This window comes from Aquarana catesbeiana, linkage group LG02 (assembly GCF_042186555.1).
Source record: "Aquarana catesbeiana isolate 2022-GZ linkage group LG02, ASM4218655v1, whole genome shotgun sequence".
Lineage (NCBI taxonomy): Eukaryota > Metazoa > Chordata > Amphibia > Anura > Ranidae > Aquarana > Aquarana catesbeiana.
The window spans coordinates 720,307,002-720,330,299 of record NC_133325.1 but is presented as its reverse complement, the minus strand read 5'-3'; the positions used below and the strand labels follow the sequence as shown (position 1 = coordinate 720,330,299).

At 39.4% G+C, this 23,298-nt stretch overlaps 1 protein-coding gene across 2 annotated transcripts in view; it reads left to right on the top strand.

Annotated features, from left to right (window-relative positions):
- Positions 1–1,096: 1,096 nt before the first annotated feature.
- Positions 1,097–23,298, top strand: part of CADM2 (cell adhesion molecule 2) — a 729,321-nt gene continuing 707,119 nt past the window's right edge. Inside the window, exon 1 of one of the 2 annotated variants that reach the window (XM_073617014.1) lies at positions 1,097–1,193. In XM_073617014.1, coding sequence (XP_073473115.1) covers positions 1,112–1,193 — 82 coding nt within the window. In that variant the 5' untranslated portion in view covers positions 1,097–1,111. The remainder of the gene's footprint in view (positions 1,194–23,298) is intronic. The other variant, XM_073617013.1, reaches the window with a different exon arrangement.

The following is a 23,298-nucleotide window of genomic DNA, read 5'->3' as shown; positions in this document are numbered from 1 at the left end:
CTGTTTGTGTATTTTGCTCTATAAGAGCTAACTGCTGTAGCTTTTCGGTGTAATGCAAATCTGATGCATTTACTGCTCTTCAGGTGGCTGTCTGGTCTGTAAAATGCTGCATAACCAAAATGTAGGCAAATTGAATGTTAAATTCAACAAAAATTTGTGTCCTTTTTATTGATGCACTCTGGTGGTCTGAATCACTCTCCAATTTTTATATCACTATAAAAAAATCCAGTAGGGGCTCTGTGCATTAGAATTCCTATAAAATGTATCCACTATTCATGGAGCTTGCATCCACCTGTTCTAAAGGAATAGGTTAAAATCCTCCTGCTTTATTTTCTGAAAGGACATGAAGTCCACAATGAATTAAGAATCCAACAGGCGGAGTGTGAGTTACCTTAGTAAGCACTGTGATAGGAGCATGTACCTGTGCAAGCCTATGGAAAGTCGAAGGAGAGGGCCACCGCTGTCTAAAAAATTGATTAAAAAAAAAAACCTGGTAAAATCCTCAATTGACATATTAATTGTGTGCTGGTGATGTGCATATATATATATATATATATATATATATATATATATATATATATATATATATATATATATATATATATATATAGATTATATATAGATATATAGATCTATATATATCTATATATAGATCTATATATCTATATATATAATCTATATATATATATATATATTATATGAAATTGTTGACTTTTTTTTGGGAGTCATAGGGGGTGAATTACTTAAAGGGTAAAACCTATTAGCTTGGAAAATTATGTAAAGTTATGTCCACTTTTATTACTCAATCATGTACAAGAGGAGTTAAAAAATATTAAAAAAGGATTTTTTCTTGCACATATTTGGCTTATTGAGGTGAATGGACCCCCAACTTAGTAAGCAAAATGAACAGTCTCTTTACTATTTGTAAAGCATTCTGATGGAGCTGCGCATACTTTCTTTGACCATTTTATTTTGTTCCTTTGTTACCCAAAAGATACAAAAAAGCTGATGGTTTATGGAACCCTTTAGTATGTACCCAAATTGACATATCAGTTTTGGGTGATATGACCTTTGATATAATCTCTAAATGTGTTAATTGAGCATCTTTCTAATGTGTATTTTCTATTTATTCTCTTCCTCGCATGCAATCATTTCCTTGATACCAGTGTCAGCTGTGAGGAATAAAGGCAAAGGTAAGTTTTGTTGTTGCATCCAGACTCATGTGTAAGTAGTAACAACATTAGACCACCATAGTTGTGAGCTGTTGTAATAGTTATTGTGTACACAGTGTTGCTTTCACTGATGCTTGTGCAACATTTGTGGTGGAGCTTGGTTAGCTTGATAAAAAATATGTGTATGCTGGTTTATATACATTTTATTATACTCTTCCCAATTTTTTTTTTACAATTGATATGACCAAGAAAACTATTTTATGTTTATCCAGAACATACTAGGCGTCTCCAGCCTTAGTACTTGCTCACACTTGTGTGTAGACCTGAATTTTTCTGTACTAGAATAACACAGGCCTCCACAAGGGCACACAGAAAATAATTACCTCTATATGCTCTGCTCACATTAAATGCAGGCATCAGGTTCAGTGCAGAGCCGTGCAGAAATTTGCAGCATGTCTGCATTTTTCTGCACCGCTCCAGAGCTCTTGCTCTGGCTGTGCTTTTCTATACACCTCAGCTTTGTGGCATTTTGATAAAGTTAATAAAAAAAATGAAGAAAAAAAGAAAAACACTGCTCTTACCCCCCTTACCCCTCAACTCTTAAAGCTTGTACAGCATGGACAGCAGCTTGCACAGGAAAGCTGATCATTTTTTGTGTGTGGGTAGTGTGAATGAGCTCTAAAGAGCCTGTTATCAAATGCAACAAAGTATGAAGTGTTCATCACTACTGGCCAGTGCAGGGTGTGTGAATGGGGCCTTACTTACTAGTTTTGCCATTGTGGGGATTGTAATCAATAATACAGTTTTCAGCACAACTTATATAATAATTTCTTTAAAATGAAAAAAAAATGCTGAATTTAGTGTCTTCATATTTCACCTTTCTATAAAGTATTTCTAAAGCCCCAAATTTTCTTTTTTCACTTATGATAGAGTAGAGCACCAGCCCAAACTCCAAACTGCTGGCCACGGTCCAGATGCAGCCATTTGCTTGCCTTTATCCATCCTCCAATGGATACAAGGCACTATTCATTGACACCAGAAATAGGGCATTACCCCCCTCAAAATCAACAATGGGGCATTAAAAGAGAAGTATGGATTTTCTTTTTTCCAAATCATACTTACCTAGGTGAAGGGACGGTAGAACGGCTCAGGCTCCCTGTGGCTCGCTGAGAGATTGAGCCGTGTGCCATTCCAGGCATGTGAGTGAATCTTGACTTCATTTTTGTGATCTTGCCCAAGCCTGGACTCCGTGACATCAGCCGACAACTGGCTTCAGCACGCTGTCTGCTTAAAATGGGTCACAGGAGTGCAGAACGAACTGCACTCCAGTGATCCACAGGAGAAGTACAGCCAAACAAGCTTTGGCTGTACTTCTCCTTTAATACCACTGATAATAACAATAGGCACCACTCCTCCTACTATTGCCTACAATGTAACACTGTTCCTCCCACTGATACCACCAATGGGGCACCCCACTGATCAAAACAATGGGGCATTGTTCCTCCCACTGATGCCACCATGGGTGTGCCCCACTGATAATAACAATGGGGCATTGTTCCTCCCACTGATACCTATGATGGGGCACTTTTCCTCATCCTAAAGACCACAGGCATTAAGTATTTTTTTTACTCCCACTGACCACCAAGCTTGAGGCCCCTAAAACCCCAAAAGTTTAGAAAGTTTGGAGACCAATGGAATAGGGAATGGGTAAAATCCATGTCAGGTCTTTTTCCCATTGAGAAAATCACCCTTATTTTCTGTCCTGTTGACAGAACAGGAAAATGAAAGGAAATCTCTCCAAAGTGCTCACTGGAACAAGTGTCTCCATTGGAAGATATCCCCCTTATTCTTTTTCTGGTGAAAACTTAACATTTTTTAATTTTGGATTTAACATTTTGAAATAAAAAAAGGCAGCACTGTGTACAAGTGTATATGCATATAAATAATTGTGATAATCTCAAATGTGTAGCAGTCTGTGATGATAACTCTAATGCCCTGTACACACGGTCGGACATTGATCGGACATTCCGACAACAAAATCCATGGACTTTTTCCGACGGATGTTGGCTCAAACTTGTCTTGCATACACACGGTCACACAAAGTTGTCAGAAAATCAGATCGTTTTGAACGCGGTGACGTAAAATACATAAGTCGGGACTATAAACGGGGCAGTAGCCAATAGCTTTCGCCCCTAATTTATTCTGAGCATGCGTGGCACTTTGTGCGTCGGATTTGTGTACACACGATCAGAATTTCCGACAACGGATTTTGTTGTCAGAAAATTTTATAGCCTGCTCTCAAACTTTGTGTGTCGGAAATTCCGATGGAAAATGTGTGATGGAGCCCACACACGGTCGGAATTTCCAACATCAAGGTCCTATCACACATTTTCCGTCGGAAAATCCGACCATGTGTACAGGGCATTATTATTACTACCCAGCGATCCTATATAACGATCCTGTATAACCAGATAGTGGTAATCTATACATTAATACCCAGTGATAATAACATGTGCAAATATAAATTTAAATTTAAAACAACCTATAATTTAAATACATAAATAAAAAAGGACCAAACAAAACACGTGAAACAAATGTGAAAAAAAACTCTAAAAACAAAGAAAATAAAAAAAAAAATCAGTCAGTGTTCTAATGCCCCGTACACACGATCAGATTTTCCGACGGAAAATGTGTGATAGGACCTTGTTGTCGGAAATGCCGACCGTGTGTAGGCTCCATCACACATTTTCCATCGGATTTTCCGACACACAAAGTTTGAGAGCAGGCTATAAAATTTTCCGACAACAAAATCCGTTGTCGGAAATTCCAATCGTGTGTACACAAATCCGATGGACAAAGTGCCACGCATGCTCAGAATAAATAAAGAGATGAAAGCTATTGGCCACTGCCCCGTTTATAGTCCCAATGTACATGTTTTACGTCACCGCGTTTAGAACGATCAGATTTTCTGACAACTTTGTGTGACCGTGTGTATGCAAGACAAGTTTGAGCCAACATCTGTCGGAAAAAATCCTAGGATTTTGTTGTCGGAATGTCCGATCAATGTCCGACCGTGTGTACGGGGCATTGTAGCAAAATTTATATCTATAAATCATATCCAAAATTGTATGTGACTCTCAAAATCCACCCTATGATTCTCCTAATTATGTATATCCAAACATGACAGGTGACATATTGATCTTCTTCTTGTGTTGAACACCGTATATAGTAACTAATCCTTCCCCACTCACCAATGTTTAGTGGCTGGTATTAGATCCACCAGCAGACAGACATTTCCCTCTGCAGGGAGCAATAATTTGTAGCTTCGTAAAGGTAGATATTCACACTCCTCTGCTCTTAGTACTTCATATGGTTGTGATAATCAGCAGGCAGACAGGCTTTGCTGGGCACAATACTCTGTGGATCTGAGATAAATTATCCCAGAGATCCTCCACTGTTACAGATCAGTATCTCCAGGAAAGTGAAAATATATGGAAAAGAAGCGCAACATAGCATAAAATCCTTTTATAAAATCCTTATTTCATTAAAATCATGGTACACTCACATGTGAAGCATATGAAGGTGTCTGCCGACACAGGCATATAAGCATAAATATATATATATGGGCTTGCTCTGGATCTGTGAATCCCACAAGCAGACACCCGATGTAGCGTGGTGATGGTGCATCCAAACAGCACATCCTATGTACGTTTCGTCACTGCCCCATGAAGACGTCTAACGATGGAACATACATAGGGTGTGCTGTTTGGAGGCATCATCACCACACTACATCGGGTGTCAGTTAGGCGTCTAATTTGTCCGCCTCAATATCGAAGTCCCACTGTAAGTCGCTAATCACGGCCATTACAAGTAAAAAACAAAAAATAAATAAATAATACCATAAATATATCCCATAGTTTGTAGACGCTAAAACTTTTGCACAGACCAATCAATATACGCTTATTGGGATTTTTTTACCAAAACTATGTGTCAAAATACATTTTGGCCTAACTTTTTGAAGAAATTTGGTTTTTACATTTTTTATTGGATAGGTTTTATAGCAGAAAGTAAAAAACATTGTTTTTTTTTTTTTCAAAATTGTCAGTCGCTTTTTGTTTATAGTAGCATAAAAAATAAAAACCGCAGAGGTGATCAAATACCACCAGAAGAAAGCTCTATTTGTGGGAAAAAGGTCATAAAATGTATTTGGGTACACTGTTGCATCACTGTGCAATTGTCAGTTAAAGTAGCGAAGTGATGTATTGCAAAAAATGGCCTGGTCAGGTGGGGGGGGGTAAATCTTCCAGAGGTGAAGTGGTTAAACAAATGAGAGAGAGAGAGAGAGAGAGAGATTATTGATTATTATTTTCCGAATATTGCTTTAAATGTGTATGCTACCAACTTACAGGCACTAGTTTTACTAGTAACCAAATATCTCTATTACGCTACACATATTCATCCAATGTGTATTGTTAAGTCAATGCGTATTTGGGAAAAAATAAATGATGAGACAGAAAGTTTAGCTTGAACTGAAGGAATACAAGGCTAAAGGTGAACTAATTGGACCTTATGACAGACCTTGACTCCATTAGGGCACTTTCAAGTAACATTTTAGAAGCTTCAGTTCACAAGGGTACATAGGTTACTATAAGATAATATAAATCAAATTCCCCTACGGTGTTATTTTATCAAAGGCTAATTGGATTCCTGCAAGCCTCAAGAAACACTTAAAGATGACAAAGCTTTCAATATTCTTGTGGCAGAAAACAAATTTATATCTCCATACCAAATGGAACCAAGAACACCTAAGGCCAAAATAGATGCTGCTCTATAGGATTTTCACTTATGTGACCGGCTCAGGCTGAGGCATTGTCAGCTAGAGTAAATCTATAAGAGAATCAGGCTGACTTCTACCAGTGGGTTAAGAAAGAGAATTATAAAAGTCTGAAGAGTGTATTAAAAAGTACCAAAATAGCAACATAAATTCTATCTTTAAAGGTACACTCCATATTATTACTGTAAAGTGGTCTAGCGACAGGAAAGGAAAAGGAGTAATATGTTCAACTCTAACCCTAAATCAAGAAATGTATTTCTTCCCACTCCTGAATTGTAACAATGGATGCATAATCATAATTATAGTAAATATAATGATAACTCCTCTAGCCTTTACAGGTTGAATTTATTTTGTGGCAGGGGTGGGCAGCCTCTTGAATCCCCAATTGATTTCTTAACCATATTCTATTTACGTATAACTTAAATATAATTTTTGATCAGTGATCCTTTATTTATTGCAAGCTGTTCTGAGTTATGTAACATTTTAAATCACATGCTGAACCTTCCAAAAGGCCTTATATGTACAGATAAGTATTTTTTTGCCTTGTGCAAGATCCTTGCATGACCCAGAAAAAAAGCAGAGGTACAGAACTGCAAAATTTGATGCATCCCCATCTAAGAGTCTGGTTGCATCTTGCAGTTACTATATGAATGCTTTAGATGCATTATGCATTTGCTGTGATAACTTGGTTACCACACTTAAAAAACAGGGCTTTTGTCATCAGTGTTCTTCCAATATTCCTAAAGGGAACCTTTACATGACAGCTTGTGAGTTGAATTAATTGCCTGACACAACTACTGTATGTGAGAGAGGGGCGTGAAACACGTTCAAAAGGTTCTTGTCTCTTGTCTGGCATGGTGACAATAAAGAGCTTTAAAGATTTTGACTTTGTTGTGGTGTGCGGCCATTCTCTTTTCTTCATTTGCACCCAAGTCCTGATGGGGCATTAACCCTTACCTATCTACATTCAAGATAGATTCAACTATTTTAACTGATGTTTCCCCTTTAAAATAAAGTTATATTTGTACCTGACAGTATATTACTATGAGCAGCTGATTTACTGTTCAGCATTCTTACTGCAGGACACTATAATCATTCTGCTTATACCTTGGCTTCTATGAGCAATAATATAGTAGAGTTGGTTAGACCCAGCCCTGTAATAAATTATAAAGTCAATCTCTGGTACAAATCTAAAACCTCTTCCTTCCACCCATTTTGCATTTTTTTTTAGTCAGAGAAGTAAGGTATACTTACCTAAAGCAAATATAATGTAGGGGCACTAATTAGTGCTCCAGATATGCCATGCGGTTCTCAATAGTCTCATCATGATGATGCCACTTCTCTTCCTGAAAGAACCCCATCATTTCCTGAGAGAACTCTTCCATTTGATAGGTGTCTCTGTCACTGTTACATAGACAACAACATGGACACTTGGAGAATGACCCCATTAGATGTAAACAGTAGGTTAGAGAAGACTTTGGCCTCAAGTGTCATGTGACCATGGCTTTACCTAAGTAAAAGGGTATTTAGATATAATTTTTATTAATAAATCAATCAAACAGCTAGAGGAGGGTGGAAGGTAGGGATTGGAAGAACTTCCTGCCCAGAGTTAGGTTTTAATATGATTTCAAATACAGGATTTTAAACTTCTGTTTAAAGTTGATATAAGGTCAAAAATGTAAAACAAGTTTTTAGTTGAAAGACAGACCAACTGTTCTTATGAAAAGTAGTTAAAAAGTATTTGAAATCTGTTTAAATGACATACTGTATAACTTACACCCTACCGATAAATATGATTTTCAAAACGTCAGGCTCTCTTTAAATAAATTCAGTTTTGATAAGCTCCCAAAATTGTAGCATATTTATTTTTGATTATTATTAAAATGTCTTTTACATTTTCATACAAGCCGAACTGTGAATCATTGGAAAACACTAGCTTAAAAAATATGAGAAATCCTAGTTTTACCAGCGTGTTGCTGCAACCAGCATTTAAAAAGGATTTTTTTTTTCAGAATAAATTACTCAAAGTTCAAGGCCAATATTCTCGAATATATGATGCCATGCATGACACCAATATCGTGCAATTTATCCCACTGGTAACAATGGGGAATATTGACTGATGCTTGTGCAATGAATAGCATTGTAATTATTAGGAAAGCGAGGGACAATCTTTCTGCCTCCTGTGCTGGGTTAAAGCTATGTGTGCGCCTAGAGTTTCTGCAAACATTATGCGATCTCTATTCGTTTAAGAGGTTTCTAGGTCAGGAGCAAGAATAAGTACCTACTTGTTACAATAAATCCTATTGGCCTCCCATTGCTTTGGCAACATAATTTCATGGTTGCGACAGGGAACACACTGCAAGGCTTTTTCATCTAGCAATATCCATCTTTTTCATTCCTCTTGATATTGAACATTTTCTACATTAATCTATTCTAAACTGTGCTGCTGTTAGGTCATAAATAATCAGATTTCTTCCCCGAGAGTTATGCCGAGGGTTTCTGTTGAGAGTTTCAGCGATGCATTGCCATTGTACTCAGCATTGTACGTTTACATTGTTGCCTGTGTTTGAAGTCATCAGCATTTTACTGACATTTGTCGGCATGCTGTCTTCGTTTCAAGGCATGCAGTAGGTAAACTTCACTGTATAAATTAGATAATAGAAACAACTGTTAGTTCAGTGATCTTAAAGGGAATCTATAGCCATTTTAATGTTTTTGTTCTATACTACTGTATATGGCCAAAGATTTGTGGGCACCTGACCATCACACATAAACGATATGGCCAAAAAATAGTGTGCAATCAATAATAATAATAATTGCCTGTAAAATTGTTGAAATCTGTTACTTGTCCCTTTTGTGGGAAATTTACAATAATATAATTTGCTTAACCCTCTGTGCATCTCACCCACAAAGACCTACATCTTCACTTTTGTTGTATTTCATTAAACATTTATTCTTTAAGTCTGATCTTGCTAGGTACCATAACCCATTTGTAGAATGGTTTAGAATTGGCTAAGATTAGGGACTTTTTAGGCACTTACACATAAGATATTATGAAAGTAGAAACACGTTAATATAACTTCATTAAAAACATCACATAGAACCAGCAGCTGATCAACCACAAGGATATATATACAGAGACCATCCTCACATCTACAGGTAACAACCACATGTAAGTAGATGAAACCCCAAGGCATTTCAATTTTTCAGAAAATCTTCATCATAGGGAAGATTTTATGATGAAGATTTTCTGAAAAATTTAAATGCATTTTGGTTTCATCAACTTACATTTGGTTGTTACCTGTAGATGTGAGGATGGTCTCTGTATAAATACCCTTGTGGTTGATCATCTGCTGATTGTCTATGATGTTTTTAATGACATTGTATTTATACATGTGTACCTTTATCATATCTTGTGTGTAAGTACCTAAAAACTCCCTAATCATAGCCAATTGTATTGCATTAAACACTTTATTGAAATGATCCCCTGCATATATTACACAGAGAGTAAACGGGAACATAGCCAAAGTTTTTCTATCTATACTGGATGCATGTTGCAAAATTGCTTATTTCTTAAATTGCCTGCAGATATCAGTCTAGTATGTACTACTTTTCTGACCTTCCTATAATTCCATAACAAGTGGAAGTATTCTACCTATATATATACTGGCTAGAGTCTTAGAGTATCAGCCCAGTATTTACTACCTATATTTGTGACCTTCCCATAGATCCATAAAAGGTGGATGTATTTTGTCTATATTGGCTGCAAAAAAATCTCCAAATCACTTATTTCTTACAACGCCTATGACTATCAGCCTAGTATATGATCCCTTTCTGACCTTCCTATAATCCATAAATAGCAGAGAGATTCTACCTGAGCTGGCTGCAAATAAATTCTACCTCTAAATCACTTGTTACTACCAATGCCTGCAAGTATTAGCCTAATATATACTATATTTACATAGTTACATAGTAGGTGAGGTTGAAAAAAGACACAAGTCCATCAAGTCCAACCTATGTGTGTGATTATATGTCAGTATTACATTGTAAATCCCTGTATGTTGCGGTCGTTCAGGTGCTTATCTAATAGTTTTTTGAAACTATCGATGCTCCCCGCTGAGACCACCGCCTGTGGAAGGGAATTTCACATCTTTGCCATTCTTACAGTAAAGAACTCTCTATGTAGTTTAAGGGTAAAGCTCTTTTCTTCTAATTTTAATGAGTGGCCACATGTCTTGTTAAACTCCCTTCCGCAAAAAAGTTTTATCCCTATTGTGCTGTCACCAGTACGGTATTCATAAATTGAAATCATATCCCCTCTCAAGCGTCTCTTCTCCACAGAGAATAAGTTCAGTGCTCGCAACCTTTCCTCATAACGAATATCCTCCAGACCCTTTATTAGCTTAGTTGCCCTTCTTTGTACTCGCTCCATTTCCAGTACACCCTTCCTGAGGACTGGTGCCCAGAACTGGACAGCATACTCTAGGTGTGTCCAGACCAGAGTGGTGTAGAGAAGGAGAATTATCGTTTTATCTCTGGTGTTGATCTCCGTTTTAATTCATGTCAATATTCTGTTTGCTTTGTTAGCAGCAGCTTGGCATTGTATGCTATTGCTGAGCCTATCATCACTAGGACCCCCAGGTTCTTTTCCATCCTAGATTCCCCCAGAGGTTCTCCCCCCAGTGTATAGATTGCATTCATATTTTTGCCACCCAAATGCATTATTTTACATTTTTCTACATTAAACCTAATTTGCCGTGTAGTTGCCCACCCCATTAATTTGTTCAGATCTTTTTTGCAAGGTTTCTACATCCTGTGGAGAAGTTATTGCCCTGCTTAGCTTAGTATTGTCTGCAAATACAGATATTGAACTGTTTACCCCATCCTTCAGGTCATTTATGAACAAAATAAATAGGATTGGTCCCAGCACAGAACCCTGGGGGACCCCACTACCCATCTCTGATCATTTTGATTACTCCCCATTTATCACCACCCTCTGAACTCCCCCTTGTAGCCAGTTTTCAATCCATGTACTCACCCTATGGTCCATGCCAACGGACCTTATTTTATACAGTAAACGTTTATGGGGAACTGTGTCAAATGCTTTTGCAAAATCCAGAAACACCACATCTACGGGCCTTCCTTTATCTAGATGGCAACTCACCTCCTCATAGAAGGTTGATAGATTGGTTTGGCAAGAACGATTCTTCGTGAATCCATGCTGATTACTTCTAATGATACTGTTATTGTTACTAAAATCTTGTATATAGCCCCTTATCATCCCCTCCAAGAGCTGGCATACTATTGCTGTTAGGCTAACTGGTCTGTAATTCCCAGGGATGTATTTTGGGCCCTTTTTAAATATTGGTGCTACATGCTTTTCTCCAATCATCTGGTACCATTCCAGTTAGTAGACTGTCAGTAAAAATTAGGAACAATGGTCTGGAAATTACTTGACTGAGTTCCCTAAGTACCCTCGGATGCAAGCCATCTGGTCCCGGTGATTTATTAATGTTTCCCAAGTCTAATTTTAATTCTGTCGTCTGTTAACCATGGAGGTACTTCCTGTGATGTGTCATAAGGATAAACACTGCAGTTTTGGTTACTGAAGCCCCCCGATTCCCTTGTGAAGACTGAGGAGAAGAATAAATTCAATACCTTCGCCGTATCCCCATCCTTTGTAACCAGATGTCATTCCTCATTGTTTATGGGGCCAATATGGTCTGTCCTCCCTTTTTTACTGTTTATAAACCTATCTCTCCTCCGTGTTCTTTGTTCCTAATATTTTATCCTAATTCATGCCTTCTAACAAGGTTCCTAGTTTAGGGAAGTTGGCTCTTTTGAAATTCGGTGTCTTTGTATTCCCCTTATGTTTCCTATTTGTATGATTTTTACATTTTTTTTTAAGCCAATTGTCGCTTTTTCCTAAATTGCCCCGTATTTCCACATCTGTGATCAGGTCTGTAGCGTTGGTAATCAATAGATCCAGTAACGCTTTATTTCTAGTTGGTGCGTCTACCATCTGAACCATGAAATTATCCTGCAAGACATTTAGGAACTGGCGAGCCTTAGACAAATGCGTGGTTCCCTCCGCCCAGTCTATGTCTGGATAATTAAAATCCCCCATTATAATAACACTTCCCATCCTTGCTGCTAATCCAGCTTGTGATAGGAGAACTGTCACCCCCTCCTCCCTCAGGTTAGGGGGCCAATAGCATACTCCCAGTAATATTTTCCCCTTAGCTTCATCTCTTTGGACCTCTACCCATAAGGATTCAACCTCCTCCCTAGCTCCCTTAGTTATGTCATCTCTCACATTCACTTGTACATTATTCTTGATATATAGGCTTACCCCTCCCCCTTTTTTTACCCTCTCTAGCCCTGCGATAAAGGGTATACCCTTGAATGGTTGCCAGCCAATCATGAAAGCTGTTGAACCAGGTCTCTGAAATTCCCACAAAATCCAAATCCTCCTTGTACAACAGTATCTCTAGTTCACCCATCTTGTCCACCACGCTACTGGCATTGGTGAACATGCCACATAGTTTAGACCAGTCGCATACTATCCTCTTATTGGGTGTTCCAAGATTGCAACTAGGACTTGTTACTATACTTACCTTGGGTTTATGTGCTTTAGTCAACCTACCACTAATGCCCCCAATACTACCCTCTGGAATATGTTCTGTGCTGACTATCTCTACCTCTGGGCCCTCCCCCTCATTGCCTAGTTTAAAAACCCCTCTAAGAAGCACAGACTCTCATCAGTAAGTACTCCTTGAGAGACTGAAATCCCCCTAATTCACTCTTGTTTATTCGTAACCGATAAACCTGCAAAGGAATGAGGCCCGCTATCTCGCCACCCCCTCCTTCCCCCCTTTTCCCCCCTTTTTTCCCCTTTTTTCCCCTTTTTTTCTTCTTTCATTTCTAAATACTCTCTCTCCCCATCAGCTCTCCCCCTCTACTATTACTTCCCCTCTTTCCTACCTCTCCTATCCCTAGTTATAGATAGCCATTCCATGTGATTACAAATACTCTTGGCTCTTGGTATGAGTATTACTGATAGTTGAGAGACTTGAAAGTACTCTGAACCTGGGTTCTGACAATTAATAATGATTGGTTTAGACACATCTACTCCCTCGGTTCCTGGACGCAGCAGGATCCCCTAGGGATCATGTACTAATTACCATTTACTCTCTGATAAGAGATAAAAATGCTAATAAAGTGCCCCAAATCCCAAACATAGTGCGCAACCCACCATCAATCATCTCATGATACTTTTAGGTGCACTTTATATTAATATGAAACTGTAAAAAAAATTGCTAATCTTTAGTGAAGTTTAATCAGCTTTCATTTTACCTTCCTTGTTTTCTCCCTTTATCACCATACTAATGATATCCTTCAATAAAACATTTCTGTTTTCATTACATACCTTATTTTAGATCCAAGTGACATCCTCACTAGGTATTTGTGCTTCTCTATGCAATAGAGGCAGAGGGACTAAAGCCTCGTACACACTAGTAGTTGTTTTTCCTGGGTTGAATGAAAAAAAGGTCGGAGCCACTGTACTAACAAATTGATGTTAGTACAGCGATCTCCCCGCCAGAACACTCTGGTCAGTGCTCTCAGTCACTGACTGAAAGTGCTGATTGGGACTCGGATGGCAGACCTTTTTCGGTCATGAGCCTTCGACTGAAGCCAGCCAAACGGCGGCTTCTGTCAGACTGGCTTCCGTACACACGGGCCAATGCTGGCAGACATTTGGCCTGTGTGTACTAGTTTATACAGAATGCTGTACATAGCTTTCTAAAAACATCACCACACCCTGCCTTAGTGGTCACCTCAAGAGCCATCAGCCTTAATACAAGCAGGTGGTTGGAACTTGGGAGGAGTTATACAAATATCATGATGGTTTAGTCTGATTTCACTGCACACATTTCTTGCAGTGTGCAGTGAATAAGTATTTTCAGTACAGGGTAAAAGCTTATGAAACCGCATAAGACTAAAGGTATTTTATTTGACTAGTCTCCCCGTGAGGTCTCTACACACCAGCTATATGATCTGCTGGGGGTTCCTTTGTTGCAGCATTAGGATATTCTTGCTCCACGGAGTTATACACCATCTTTTTGGCCACATGGAGCTCTCATTCACACCTCAAGCTCTTGTCCCATCCGATGCTGCATTCCTGTATTATGCCGCCTCAGCTCCCGCATTGAGGCCATATTCTCGGCCAACCCTACACCGATCACCCCACTTTGCGGTCTATGCCTGGGTTGAAATGCCTGACGCATCCGATCCTGACAAGTGGGAAAACCCACGAAACGCGTAGAGCTTTATTTTGATGCCGCAGCCATATACCCCATACGGATTGAGATTTATTTATTTATTTATTATTAATACATGATGTTTTTTATACCATCTGGTGGATACAGATGTACCATGTGGGTGCATGTGCCGGTGGTAGGCCTGCTGCTATTGGCACAGACGTGTCATTCTTATGTATATATAGATTTATTATTCTGACCATATGATGTTATGCATATATTTTTCCACTCTACATACTCAGCCCTTGTGCATGCCTCTTGTGTATATATGATGTGAAATATTTTTTAATGTATGTAGACCCATGCTATTAAATAAATATGTTTATATTGTAATCCACCTCCACTACTCAATTGCTTCATATAAAGTCCCAACTTCCCTTTCCTATGATGCCATACAGGGATGGAGGCACCTTAGGGTGCTTCATATAAAGTCCCGCGTGATGGAGGCACCTTAGGGTGCTTCATATAAAGTCCCAAACTCCCCCCATTTTTATACACATAAGACTAAAAGTAAGGCAGGAGTTCAGCTTTTACCTCTGGGAAACTCTGAGATCTCCCAAACATTGCCCTCAGTTTTACAGCAGAAAGACAGCTCACTCATTTTGTTGCATCTGCCAACATAAAACAAAAAAAAATCAAGAAGGAGAATGAAATTCCTCTTTTATTGGCAATGGCCATGATTTCACTCTCTCATAGCATCTGTTGTCTTGGTTCATAAACATGACAGCCAGTCAGCTACCATTTGTAATCAGCAATGGTAACCTTCATGCATTTTCTAAGAACAGGCCTTCAGGTCATCAATCTGTTATCCTGTTACACCCACACAAATCACATCCACAGAACAATGATAATATCACACTAAACATAGTCAAATGGACCCTTATTTTTTCTAGTGGAAATACCAGTTAATGTTTATTAATATGTAGCAGAGGCAAGAGTTTTTTTTTTTTTTAAGAATACTGAAGTGAACTAATATGATACAATGTCTCTGCAATTCAGGATTTGTTTTAGTTGTTTTATGATATTCCCAAAGTCCTTATCTCAAGAGCTTATGCAATAATCATCTGTTTCAATAAGCTTATTCATAATCATTATGTATCCTTCAACAGTCAACATTAACAGCTCTTATGTTAAAGTATACAATTGGTGACTGCATTTTCCATTTCAAAGACATAAAGATGAATATCTGCCACTGCTTATGGTTAGCACTTCTGTGGCTTACATTTATTTCTGTAGTTGGTGCCAGACCACGCTGATAGGCTGTTCAAAATAAAATTTTTTGTTCTTAAGACTAAAGTGTGTGAGTACTGCTATAGAAAAATTATAGAGGGTCCACTATTGTCGCTAACAGGAAACCCACCCTAAAAATTGACATGGAGCCATTACTGAAGTGCATGTAGAAATGAAGTTGCTGGGCGATCAGCAGCACTCAACATTAAAAAAAAAAGTGAAAAAAAAAGTATTTTATTATTGTTTTAATTGTTTATAATATTTAAAAATACATGAAATTTAGTCAGGATTTACATTTACTTTACTCCAATATTGACACTTTAACTGTTACACTAGCATTTTCTTTTAATGTAAAGTTTGGATAGATATTTCATTGGTATCTGAGGTCTGTTGGAGAAATTTCATTTAAGCTGTGACCCATGACCAATGCCTAAAGGTCCCCACACAGGCTGTCAAGGTCCGGTGAGTTGGATGCCACTGGTTAGTGAGGGTGCAGGCTGAGGAAAGGTCTGTCCAGACCCAAAGCATACTGCAAAAATGGGAAGCGATAGCCTGACCGCCGCACACTTCACCCGGCCTTAGTGGTTAGCAGGTGACAGCAGGTAAAAGCAGCCTCAGCTCCATTCATCCAAACCTCAACTTCAACATGTTTCACCCCGCCCTCGGTTACATTTTTTGAGTAGTTTACCTACATCAATATTTAGGCAGCTGATGATGGTATTTATTGCCCTGGCACCAGCCAGACCACAACACCAACATGTTTCGTCCCACCCTCGGTTAAAATTTTTGAGCAATTTACCTACATCAATATTTAGGCAGCTGATGATGGTATTTATTCCCCTGCCACCAGCAGACCCTCATTTCCATCATTAAGCCCCAAGGGCGGGGCAAAACATGTTGCAGTTGTGATCTGGATGAATTGAGCTGAGGCTGCTTTTACCTGCTAACCACTCAGGCCGAGTGAGGTGTGGTGGCTGGGCTATCTCTTCCCATTTTTGCAGAAATTTAAGCTGGCCATAAATGAACTGAACCATGTGTCACTGTACCTGTTCAATTAACAATGGGTTGTTAAATTGACTTCTATGAAACAAGAATGGTGGAAAATGTTTCCTGATCAGTGGCTGCAGCTGCTGATCAGTCTATTCTTATAGTGGAATATCCTGCTGTTAGAATACAATGCCCTGGCAGGGGGACTCCTCCATCCACCTCACTTGTGTTGATGAAAGAATCTGTTAATTTTTTTGTTCATCCTGCTCGATGAACAATAGAAAATGGATCATCTATGGCCAGCCTAACACCCGTTCCTGTGTTGCGGTTAATGGTTTCACCAGACAGGAAGTGAGAGAAAATCTACAACAGGGAGAGAAATAAAAAAAAAACTCCATTGCTGCTGAGTGACTGTCACATTGGGGAAGATTTACTAAAACTGGTGAACACAGAATCTGGTGCAGCTGGGAATAGTAACAAATCAGATTCCAGGTTTTATTGTCAAAGCTTAATAGATAAACTGAAGTTAGAAGCTGATTGGTTACTATGCACAACTGCACCAGATTCTGTGTGCACCAGTTTTAGTACATTTTCCTCATTGCTACTCAATGAGGAGACTTCATTGCTGCTCAGTGACTGTCACATTGTTACTCCAAGAGGAGAGTTTAGTACTGGTTTTAAAGTACAGTAAGTATATACTGTATATATCTTTACAATTTTGTTACAATGTGTTTACTACTGTCTTTTTCATCATAAACAAGGCACAAACTTTGGTTGCTTTTCACTATCTGATTCGGATCTGTGAAGTCACTGTTTTCTCTGGGTCCATCTAAGTTTTATTTAGTTTTGATCCCTGATGAAGGGGGAGTGGTGTTTCCCCCAAATCCCACTGGATGTTTTTATATGACTAATTTGCCAACAATTAAAATGATCTTGGACTCTTTTATACGTTTTTGGTCTGGTGCTCCTTTCTGTATTTCTATAATTTGAATTACTACCAGGTGGCCATGGAGGGAAGCCTTTTTCTAAATTCTGTCATGTATAGTAGAGGAGTCCTCAGTGCAAAAACAAAAGGTAAAAAAAAGGATTTTGAGTCAACTCAATGTAAAGAATGGAGGGAAGGTGTACGTTAATTAGTAAACCCAAAAATGTTATTTTATTCAGTAATAAAAATAACATATAACATACAAAACACACTTAAACTTGGCCACTTAGTTAAAGGAGACCAAATACAAACTGGCTAACCTCTTGATCAGGTTGCATTGAGGACATTAATCAGGCTGCAGATGGGCATTAATCAGGCTGCAGATAGGCATTAATTAGGCTGCAGATGGGCATTGATCAGGCTGCAGATTGGCATTGATCAGGCTGCAGATGGGCATTGATCAGGCTGCAGATGGACATTGATGGGCACTGACCCTTAACCGCTTGGCGATCGCGTTATAGCGAATGACAGTGCAGTCGGGTAGCTCTGAGAATCGCGCTCCCGTGCACCCCCGCGCGCCCCCGCGCGCCCCCTGGGGCACGCACCCGGGAATATCCATGATCGCCGGGTCCAGAGCTGGTAGCGGCTGTTTACCACGTGATCGCTCCATCAAATGTCGGAGAGATCACTTGTAAACAAACCGGCATCACGTCCGGTCCTCTCTCCCCTCTGTATCGATCGGTACAGAGAGGAGAGAGATCAGAGGCAGCAGTGCTCTGGGCTGGATGTGCAGTGCCCACAGCGCTGATATGTGATAACTCCAGCACTCATCAAGCCATTCATCCATCCATGCTCAGCCATCCATCCTCATTAATACTTAGCCATCCATCCTCATCAATACTCAGCCATCCATCCTCATCAATACTCAGCCATCCATCTATCCTCAGCAATACTCATCCATCCTTCCATCCATCCTCAGCAATAATCATCCATTTATCCTCAGCAATACTCATCCATCCATCCATACTCATCAATACTCATCCATGCTCAGCAATACTCATCCATCCATCCATGTTCAGCCATCCCATCCATACCCAGTCATACCCAGCCGTACTCAGCCGCACTTAGCAGCACTCAGCCGCACCCAGCCGTACTCAGCCGCACTCAGCCGTACTCAGCCGCACTCAGCCGTACCCAGCCGTACCTAGTCATACCCAGCCGCACTCAGCCGCACCTAGCCGTACTCAGCCATAGTAAGCCGTACCCAGCCGCACTCAGCTGCACCCAGCCGTACTCAGCCACACTGAGCCGTACCCAGCCATACTCAGCCGTACCCAGTCGTACTCAGCCATACTCAGCCATACCCAGTCCTACCCAGCCATAGTCAGCTGTACCCAGTCGTACCCAGCTGTACTCAGCCATACCCAGTCATACCCACCCATACCCAGCCGTACCCATCCATACCCAGCTGCATCCAGCCGTGTTCAGCCATGCTCAGCCGTACCCAGTCGTACTCAGCCGTACTCAGGCATACTCATTCATGCTCAGCCCTCCCCATCAACGGCTCATCCATCCCCATTCATTCTCATCCATGCCACATCAGTTCTCATCCATGCCACATCCATGCCACTAGAGTTCCGCACAAAAGTGCAATAGGTAGTCAAATTAGATTTGACATTTATGCCCCTAGAACACCTGACAGTGCTCCCTGCATGTTGGGCCTCTCTATGTGGCCAGGCTGTGTAAAGGTCCCACACTTGTGGTATTGCCGTACTCAGAAAGAGTAGGAGAATCTATTTTGGGGTGTAATTTTTGGCTATTTGTTAGAAATATTGTATAAATGGACAACTTTGTGTAAAAAAAATGTGTTTTCATTTTCTTTACACATTTTCGAAAAATTTGTAAAAAAAAATGACATGTTCAAAAGACTCATTATGCCTCATAGATTATACGTTGGGTTGTTTTTTTTCCAAAATGAGGTCATTTTTGGGGTGTTTCCAATGTCCTGGTGCTCCAGGGCCTTCAAATGTGTAAGAGGTAGTCAAGAAATTATATGTAGAGTGGGGACGGAAAGTATTCAGACCCCCTTACATTTTTCACTCTTTGTTATATTGCAGCCATTTGCTAAAATCATTTAAGTTCATTTTTTCCTCATTAATGTACACACAGCACCCCACATTGACAGAAAAACACAGAATTGTTGACATTTTTGCAGATTTATTAAAAAAAAAAAATACTGAAATATCACATGGTCCTAAGTATTCAGACCCTTTGCTGTGACATGCATATATTTAACTCAGGTGCTGTGCCTTTCTTCTGATCATCCTTGAGATGGTTCTACACCTTCATTTGGGTCCAGCTGTGTTTGATTATACTGATTGGACTTGATTAGGAAAGCCACACACCTGTCTATATAAGACCTTACAGCTCACAGTGCATGTCAGAGCAAGTGAGAATCATGAGGTCAAAGGAACTGCCTGAAGAGCTCAGAGACAGAATTGTGGCAAGGCACAGATCTGGCCAAGGTTACAAAAAAATGTCTGCTGCACTTAAGGTTCCTAAGAGCTCAGTGGCCTCCATAATCCTTAAATGGAAGATGTTTGGGACAACCAGAACCCTTCCTAGAGCTAGCCATCTGGCCAAACTGAGCTATCGAGGGAGAAGAGCCTTGGTGAGAGAGGTAAAGAAGAACCCAAAGATCACTGTGGCTGAGCTCCAGAGATGCAGTCGGGAAATGGGAGAAAGTTATAGAAAGTCAACCATCACTTCAGCCCTCCACCAGTCGGGGCTTTATGGCAGAGTGGCTCGACGGAAGCCTCTCCTCAGTGCAAGACACATGAAAGCCCACATGGAGTTTGCTAAAAAACACCTGAAGGACTCCAAGATGGTGAGAAATAAGATTCCTTGGTCTGATGAGACCAAGATAGAACTTTTTGGCCTTAATTCTAAGTGGTATGTGTGGACAAAACCAGGCACTGCTCATCACCTGTTCAATACAGTCCCAACAGTGAAGCATGGTGGTGGCAGCATCATGCTGTGGGGGTGTTTTTCAGCTGCAGGGACAGGACGACTAGTTGCAATCGAGGGAAAGATGAATGCGGCCAAGTACAGGGATATCCTGGACGAAAACCTTCTCCAGAGTGCTCAGGACCTCAGACTGGGCTGAAGGTTCACCTTTCAACAAGACAATGACCCTAAGCACACAACTAAAATAATGAAGGAGTGGCTTCACAACAACTCCATGACTGTTCTTGAATGGCCCAGTCAGAGCCCTAACTTAAACCCAATTGAGCATCTCTGGAGAGACCTAAAAATGGCTGTCCACCAACGTTTACCATCCAACCTGACAGAACCGGAGAGGATTTGCAAGGGGGAATGGCAGAGGATCCCCAAATCCAGGTGTGAAAAACTTGTTGCATCTTTCCCAAAAAGACTCATGGCTGTATTAGATCAAAAGGGTGCTTCTACTAAATACTGAGTAAAGGGTCTGAATACTTAGGACCATGTGATATTTCAGTTTTTCTTTTTTAAATCTGCAAAAATGTCAAAAATTCTGTGTTTTTCTGTCAATATGGGGTACTGTGTGTACATTAATGAGGAAAAAAAATGAACTTAAATGATTTTAGAAAATTACTGCAAAATAACAAAGAGTGAAAAATTTAAGGGGGTCTGAATACTTTCCGTCCCCACTGTATAATTTATGCTCCAAGAATGCCTGACAGTGCTCCCTGCATGTTGGGCCTCTGTATGTGGTCATGCTGTGTAAAAGTCTCACACATGTGGTATCGCCGTACTCAGGAGGAGTAGCAGAATGTGTTTTGGGGTGTGCATATGCTGTGTGTGAGAAATAACCTGCTAATATAACAATTTTGCGAACAAAAAAAATAAAAAATAAAAAAAAATTGATTTTGCAAAGAATTGTGGGAAAAAATTACAACTTCAAAAAACTCACCATGCCTCTTAAATATCTTGGAATGTCTACTTTCCAAAAAGGGGTCATTTGTGGGGTATTTGTACTTTCCTGGCTTGTTAGGGTCTCAAGAAATTAGATAGGCCATCAGTGCATCAGGTGTGATCAATTTTCAGATATTGGCACCATAGCTTGTGGTAGCAGTATAAATTTTGGCCAAAATTTCTGAAGAAAAATGACTAATTTTCAAAATCTTATAACAGAAACCAAGAAAAATTCATTTTTTTAAAGAATTTTCTGTCTTTTTTCTTTTATAACGCAAAAAAAAAACCCCAGTGGTGATTAAATACCACCAAAAGAAAGCTCTATTTGTGTGAAAAAAAAAGGACAGAAATTTCATATAGGTACAGTGTTGCATGACTGAGTAATTGTCAGTCAAAACGTGAGAGCACCGAAAGCTGAAAATTGGTCTGGTTAGGAAGGGGATTTAAGTGCCCAGTGGGTAAGAGGTTAATTTGCTTCAAAGTTGTTTATTTAAAAAATATGTTTTTTTTCCAGAAACTTCCATAAAATTAGGGTGCGTGTTATACGCCTGTGCATGTTATATGCCGATAAATATGGTATATACTCTTTAGCTGTATGTTGATGTGTGGTCTTCAGAATGCTTACAACAGTGCATGGTATCTTTTTAGAACTGTATCTTAAAACAAGCCACGTACTTGAAAAAGTCACGTACTCTACACAATAAAGTATATACCATATGCCCTTGACAATGACCATAATTGGTTAGAATGAAAGCATTTCCTCCAGTTTTAGAAAGATTGTAAAATGTCTATTTGTATAAGGATGTGGAATAACTTTTTAGAAGATTGTAAGATAGAAAAGCACCTTTTGTGCGTCATATGTTTTTGATTGTGTAGCTTAATGAAGATGTGACTATGCATGGACTGTATGAAGATATGGTTTATTAATGATTTGAATGACTGAAAATTCAGGAATGAAATAAATAGACATGTAACTGGTTGATACCAGAAAAATATATGTACATTATCTATTGAACGTTTTCCTTATTTTCAATATATTGCAGCAATACAAGTTAACTGTATATACACTATATTCCTTTTACTATGTCAGTATTTTTAGCAGTGGTCCTTAGCACCTCTTGCCGACCATCTTCCGCATATATACTGCGGCAAGGTGGCTCAGCTGCACAAACTGACGTACCTACACGTCGGTCCGTGCATAAGATACAGTAGGCACGCTATGTAAACAAGACGGATCCCCGTTCTGACAGGGGACAACATTGAGATCTGCTGTTCCTAGTGATTAGGAACAGTGATCTCTGTGTTGTACTAGTAAGCCCACCCCCACACAGTTAGAACACACCCAGGGAACACAGTTAACCCCTTGATCGCCCCCTAGTATTAACCCCTTCCTTGCCAGTGTCATTTTTACATTGATCAGTGCATTTTTTTATCACTGATCACTGTAATAATGTCACTGGTCCCCAAAAAATGTCACTTGGGGTCAGATTTGTCGCAGTCCCACTAAAAATAGCAGATCGCCACCATTACCAGTAAAAACAATAAAAGTCTATGAATCTACCCCATATTTGGTAGACGCTATAACTTTTGCTCAAACCAATCAATATACGCCCAATCAATATACGCTTATTGAGTTTTTTTTTTAAACCAAAAATATGTAGAAAAAACATATTGGCCTAAACTGATGAATACATTTGTTTTTTTATATATTTTTTTTGGATATGTATTTAAGCAGAAAGTAAAAAATATTGTTTTTTTTAATTCCAAATTGTCAGTCTTTTTTTGTTTATAGCGCAAAAAATAAAACCCGCAGAGGTGATCAAATACCACCAAAAGAAAGCTCTATTTGTGAACATCAATTTTGTTTGTGTACAG